This window comes from Phodopus roborovskii, unplaced genomic scaffold (genome assembly GCF_943737965.1).
Source record: "Phodopus roborovskii unplaced genomic scaffold, PHOROB, whole genome shotgun sequence".
Taxonomy (NCBI): Eukaryota; Metazoa; Chordata; class Mammalia; order Rodentia; family Cricetidae; genus Phodopus; species Phodopus roborovskii.
In genome coordinates, this window is record NW_026126636.1 from 3,530,332 (window position 1) to 3,536,331 (window position 6,000).

General features: G+C 52.4%; 1 protein-coding gene across 1 annotated transcript in view; it reads left to right on the top strand.

Annotated features, from left to right (window-relative positions):
* The window catches only part of Chst8 (carbohydrate sulfotransferase 8), a 127,595-nt gene extending 121,799 nt beyond the window's left edge, over positions 1-5,796 (top strand). The window contains exons 3-4 of the mRNA XM_051207293.1: positions 3,874-3,902; positions 4,415-5,796. Coding sequence (XP_051063250.1) covers positions 3,874-3,902; positions 4,415-5,506 — 1,121 coding nt within the window. The 3' untranslated portion in view covers positions 5,507-5,796. The remainder of the gene's footprint in view (positions 1-3,873; positions 3,903-4,414) is intronic.
* The last annotated feature ends 204 nt before the right edge of the window (positions 5,797-6,000 follow it).

Below are 6,000 nucleotides of genomic sequence, written 5' to 3' on the forward strand. Positions count from 1 at the left end.
GCCCTGCGTTTAAGGGTTGGGATTGGACAGCTTTGGGCACACTCACCTGAGATCAGTCTTTTTATCTGTTATTAACTGCATGATAAAATTTCTTTTCCTAGGGAGCCGTTGGAGCCAGCTTGGCTTGGTGGGCAAAAGATGTTTGGGTTTGTATCCAGGAGGGAGTTCCCCTTATCCTGTGCCCTTGATGCCCCAGGACTGGCCATCTGTTGAAATGCCCTGGTGGCTGGGAGGCAGTGTGCACAAGACAGGGTCCTCCTGTCCCCTCTGCACAGGTGAAAGGGGACAGGGCCCACAGCCCTGGCAGCTGCAGCCTGACTTGGCTGAGCGATGGGGAGCCTTCACAAGCAGCTCAGCAGCCCCACTCCTGGCCAAATTTAGCATGACTCATTTGCTCCAGCAAAGGAATATAAATAAGCACCGTCATACCTTGACAGGTTGACAGGAATGACAACCAGAGTAAATCCCCGTATCTGAGACTCTGAGGGGGAGAGGTGATTTAGCAGAACCCGCTGCCATCGCCAGAAGAAAATAATTAAGGAACGCCGAGGTGGAGAGGGAACGGAGCGGCTGCAGCAGGTCCCTTCCGGTGAAGGGATCTGTCATTGTCGGCAGCAGGAGAGGACCCCACATGCCAAAGAGAAATGAGCTCTGGACGCTTGTGCTGACAGAGGAAGGGATGGGGAGGGGGCGCTGGTGAGGATGAGGGAGCACTGGGCGGGGGGTTCACCTTTAAGTCAGTACCTGCTGCTCACCCCACTGACATGCCCGCCCCCACCGCGCCACCGGCAAGGCTTGTCTGGAAGCTTTCTCATGTGTGTATGTGTGCTCACATATATGCAGGAGGGTGGGCACGCCGTCCTTTGTCTCAAAAGGGCATCACTTGTACCCAGCCCAGCAGAAGAAAGTGTCAGTGTGCCAGAGCTCTGCCTCTGCTTCCCTCTGTTGAGGTTTGGGTATGAAATAGCCCCCATGGGCTCATAAGTTGAACCCTTGGACCCCACCTTGTAGTAGAGTTTTGAAGGTCACGGTGCTGTTAGGAGGTAGGGCCTGCCAGGGAGACGTGGGTCACTAAGGGTAGAGCTTATATCCACTTCTGGGTCCGCTCCCAGTCCACCACTGTGGGAGGAGTTTGCCCGATGCTTCTGTTACCATGACTACCACATGCCTCCCCTGCCTCGGTGACTGCAGCCTCCGAGGCTGTGCACCAAAGTAAACACTTCCTCTCATTTCTGCCAAGTATTCGGTCACAGCAGTGAGGAAGTCCCCAATACCCTACCTCATTGGGAGCTGAAGAAGGTTCCAGAAGCTATGTGTGGTAGCCCACATCTACAGGCCTGGCAGGGAGATGGAAGCAGGAGGATTGTGAATGTGAGGTCAACCTGGTGTAAAAGTGGAACGCTGTCTTGGAAAAGAAGGTTCTGGAGTCTGGGGAACTGGCTTAGTTAGTTCAGTGTTTGACGTGCAAGCATAAGGACTTGAGATCTGCTCTTGAGCATCAAAATATGGAAGCCAGGCACAGTGGTGCTGGGATGTAGGGTCCCAAGAGCACACTGGCTGAAGTGATGAGCACCCCCAGTGAATAAGGGGGTCAGCGATAGAGGAAGACTCCAATGTCAGCCTTGGGTCTGTACCCACACATGTGCACGCACACACACACACACACAATCACACACATGCAGACACACATAAATGCACTCACATGCACATGAAAAAATAGAGAGTGGTTGAGGAAAACACCAAATGTATTGACTATGCATACATGCCCACACACGGTGACAATTCCAGAAAACTCTGGGCATTTAGGCTTCCATCCCAGAAGCAGCCTTTGTTGGTCTCCTTGCTTGCTAATGAATGAAGGATATGTGGGGCATAGCCTCAGACTGGGCACCATGAGATCAAGGTCACAGCACTGAAGCCAAGAAACTGAAGCCCACGGAGAGTCTGGGGCAGTGACAGCCTGGATATCCTTTTACCTGCTTAATATAGCCACTGTCCTCTGCCCAATACACAGAGACAGGGGGGGCGCTAGTTTACCAGAACCACCCCTTCCCTGCCAGGAGCTGGTCAGGTATAGCTGGGCACAGTGCCCCAAAATGCTGGCTGTCACTCTGGCTCTCTGCTTGTGTGAGGGGCAGCTGTTTCTCTGATTGTGACCAGCTTTCAGCAAAGTTTCAGAGCACAACTGTCTATTCCAGGGCTCAGGAACAGAGTCCCTGACATCTTAAAGGATGGGTAAGATCTCAAGTAGGAGACTCCTCGACAGAAATTCTGCCTTACCAACCAAGTTCCCCCAACACACCAAATGATCTGAAGCAACTCCCCATCCTGGCCAAAGTTTCATTTTCCTAGAACATGTTATCCTGAGTGACCCTGACCAGCCCAATGGGACCTCTTTGGTGGGCAGAGGGAACATTCCAGAACTTGATCAGTGACATGGTTTGGATATGAAGTGTCCTCCAAAAGACTTGTTAAATGTGAAAGATCCTTCACAGGCTTGGGTGTTTGAGCACTTGGCTACCTGGTGGCACTGTATGAGGATGTGGAACCTTTAGGACACCTGGCCTAGATAGTAGATATAGTATTATAGGGGCTGACAAGAGGGCTATACCCAACATGTTCAGCTTGGGTCTGATATTTCTGGTTTCCAGTCGACTGAAATATAACAGTTTACTTCCCAATCACAGACAGAAGCCAAGTCATCATGCCTTGCCCACCATAAAGTAAATCTTCTATATTTTGTTCCAATCACAACACAAGTATTAGTACAAGGTTCATGTATTAGAGGCTTGGTCCCCAGCTCTTGGTCCTACTTAGGAAGTTCTGAGAACTTTAGCTGGTAAGACCTAGCTTGAGGAAGTAGATCACTGGAAGTAGGTCTTTGAAGATATCTTTTCCCAGGTCCTATCCTGGGTTGTGATGTTTCCTGGTCAGCTGTGAGATAAACAACTCTCCTCTACCACATGCTTCCACCAAGCACACAACACCAAGCAACCATGCACTGGTCCCTCTAAAACAATGACCCTTGATAAATTGGTTTTATTTTGTTGTTGTTTTTGGTGCTTCGAGACAGGGTATCTCTGTGGCTTTGGAGACTGTCCTGAAACTACCTCTGTAGACCGGGCTGGCCTCCGACTCACAGAAATCCACCTGCCTTCTGCCTCCTGAGTGCTGGGATTAAAGGCATGTGCCACCAAAGCCTGCGTGTATTTATTTATTTAAGATCCATTTATTTTAATTTTCTGTGTATGTGTGTTTGCTACATGCATGTGTACCAATGTGTGCAGTACCTATAGAGGCCAGAGGAGGGCGTTGGAATATCTGGAACTGGCATTACAGATAGTTGCGAGTTGGTGTGTAGTGCTGGGAATTGAACCCAGGTCCTCTGGGAGAGCATATTTCCTCTTTTAATTGGCATTTTGTCTTGGCAACCAGAAAAGTAACTGACACAGTGACATACAGCTCTCTCTCCATCTTCCCCCACATCACCAATCAGCACTTGCCCATGCCTTGGCATTACTCACACCTTTAGGGGACACCAGGATGAACCAGACATGAATCTCATTCCCTTGACTGTCCGAGAAGGCCAAAGCTCTGATGGGAATGTCAAGGCAAGGGAACCTCCCAGGAATTCTGGAGTGCCATGGGCTTGGTGTGTTCAAGTATTGCCATATTCAAGTATGGAGCAGGGTGTGATGACAGGCTTAGAGAGGGGCTGGACAGAGCTTTCTTTTGAGTTCTTTGAGACTTAATGACTGAGTGGGGTGGAGGGTGGCCTGAGGGGGTTTTACCTGGTTGGGCTGGGCAGGTATGTGGTACTTCCTCACTTAACTTCCGCTGCCTAACACATCTCTCTCCTCTCTTGCTTTCCAGGCATGAAGTTCAGCATCAGGCCCCAGCATGTAAGTTCTGACAACCCCATAAATGCCAGGCGCCTGGGGGAAAGTAGGAGAGGATGACAAAGACAATCTGGAGCTTATGGTGAATCCATTCATAGGAAGACAAATGTACCGGGTCTTTTCCAGGAGCCTTGGGAACAAAACCCGGGCTTTGGATCCATGAATTTCCCCTTTCTGTTAGATGGCTCCTTTGGACTCCGCAGTAAATCTGAGCAAGCCTCCTGCAGGCCACCTGGCCAAGCCGAGGTTCCTGGGGGGACTGCACCACCTAGTGGTAGAAATTATATTTGTCGTTCAGGTTCCACATTTCTGCAACATTGTGTGTGGCCAGCGGGTCTTAGACCAGAGGCTCACACCAACAACACCGCCAGCCTGTTGCAACTTCCCTTTCCTGAAGAGGAATGTAAGCCAGAGTGGGTAGAGCCCCCCCCCCCCGCCATGTGGAGGGCCAGGGTTATGTGGCCCGCCATGCCCAGTTGTCCTAAACACCCTAACTGCTACTCTTCTTGTCCCAGGATGGCCACTTGAGGATACCCACAGAAAGGGTCACACGAGATTCACCTAGCCGGTCCCCAAGAGGTCTTCAGCTGCAGGTGCCTGACCAGCCTCGACCTCACCCAAAGGCAAGGGCGGCGGGGTCTCCTTTGCGACTCCGGCAGCGCAGACGGAGACTACTCATCAAAAAGATGCCAGCTGCAGGGACCACCCGAGGCAACAACTCATCCGAGACCTTTGTCCAGCCGAGACCCCACACCATGGACAGTCGCTGGGTCAGCCTGCACCAGAGCCAGCAGGAACGCAAACGCGTGATGCGAGAAGCCTGTGCCAAGTACAGGGCCAGCAGCAGCCGCAAAGCCGTCACTCCGCGCCACGTGTCCCGCATCTTCGTGGAAGACCGCCACCGCGTGCTGTACTGTGAGGTGCCCAAGGCAGGATGCTCCAACTGGAAGCGGGTGCTTATGGTGCTTGCAGGGTTGGCCTCCTCCACTGCGGATATACAACACAACACTGTCCACTACGGCAGCGCCCTCAAGCGCCTGGATACGTTCGACCGTCAGGGTATCGTGCACCGCCTCAGTACCTACACCAAGATGCTCTTTGTCCGGGAACCCTTTGAGAGGCTGGTCTCCGCCTTCCGAGACAAGTTTGAGCATCCCAACAGCTATTATCACCCTGTTTTTGGCAAGGCTATCCTGGCCCGGTATCGGGCCAACGCCTCACGGGAGGCACTGCGGACTGGCTCCGGTGTACAGTTCCCCGAGTTCATCCAGTACCTGCTGGATGTCCACCGGCCCGTGGGCATGGACATCCACTGGGACCATGTTAGCCGTCTGTGCAGCCCCTGCCTCATCGACTATGACTTCGTGGGCAAGTTTGAGAGCATGGAGGAGGATGCCAACTTCTTCCTGCATCTCATCCACGCGCCTGGGAACCTGACCTTCCCGAGGTTCAAGGACAGGCACTCCCAGGAAGCTCGGACCACCTCGAGAATCACCCATCAGTACTTTGCTCAGCTCTCTTCCCTGCAGCGGCAGCGCACCTACGACTTCTACTATATGGATTACCTAATGTTCAACTACTCCAAGCCTTTCTCGGACCTGTACTGAGGGGTGAGGCCTGCTGGTCGGGGGAGGGCTTTGTCTGCCCACTCACCTGTGCATAGGCACCTCCCACCCTCTAGGAGCTGAGCTATCTATAGTACGGGGCTTGGAGGATGTGAGGTGTGGTGGCTGTGCCCCTAGGTGGGGGACAGAGGCCCAGACATTGGACCTTGACTCTTGTCCTACACCCATTTCTTCTCTGGATTGGCTGAGCTTGGTACGGAGTGTTAAGACGGATGCTCCAAGAGCTCAGCCAAGATGCTGACCAGGGAAACCTGAGGGCCCCAGCGGTAGGGGATGTCCTACATTCCCTCATCCTTTGCCTTGTACCAAACCACATGGTTTGCTGCTTTTCTATGACCCAGGGGAAGGTCTGAATAAAGCACACGGTTTCACAGTTTTCAAAGCAGTCTGTCTGTCCACCCCAAGTCATGCCGTGAGGTCATAGGGCCTGGCCCTGCGCTTTGGGGGAGTTTTAGAATTTTATTTTTCAGATCCGT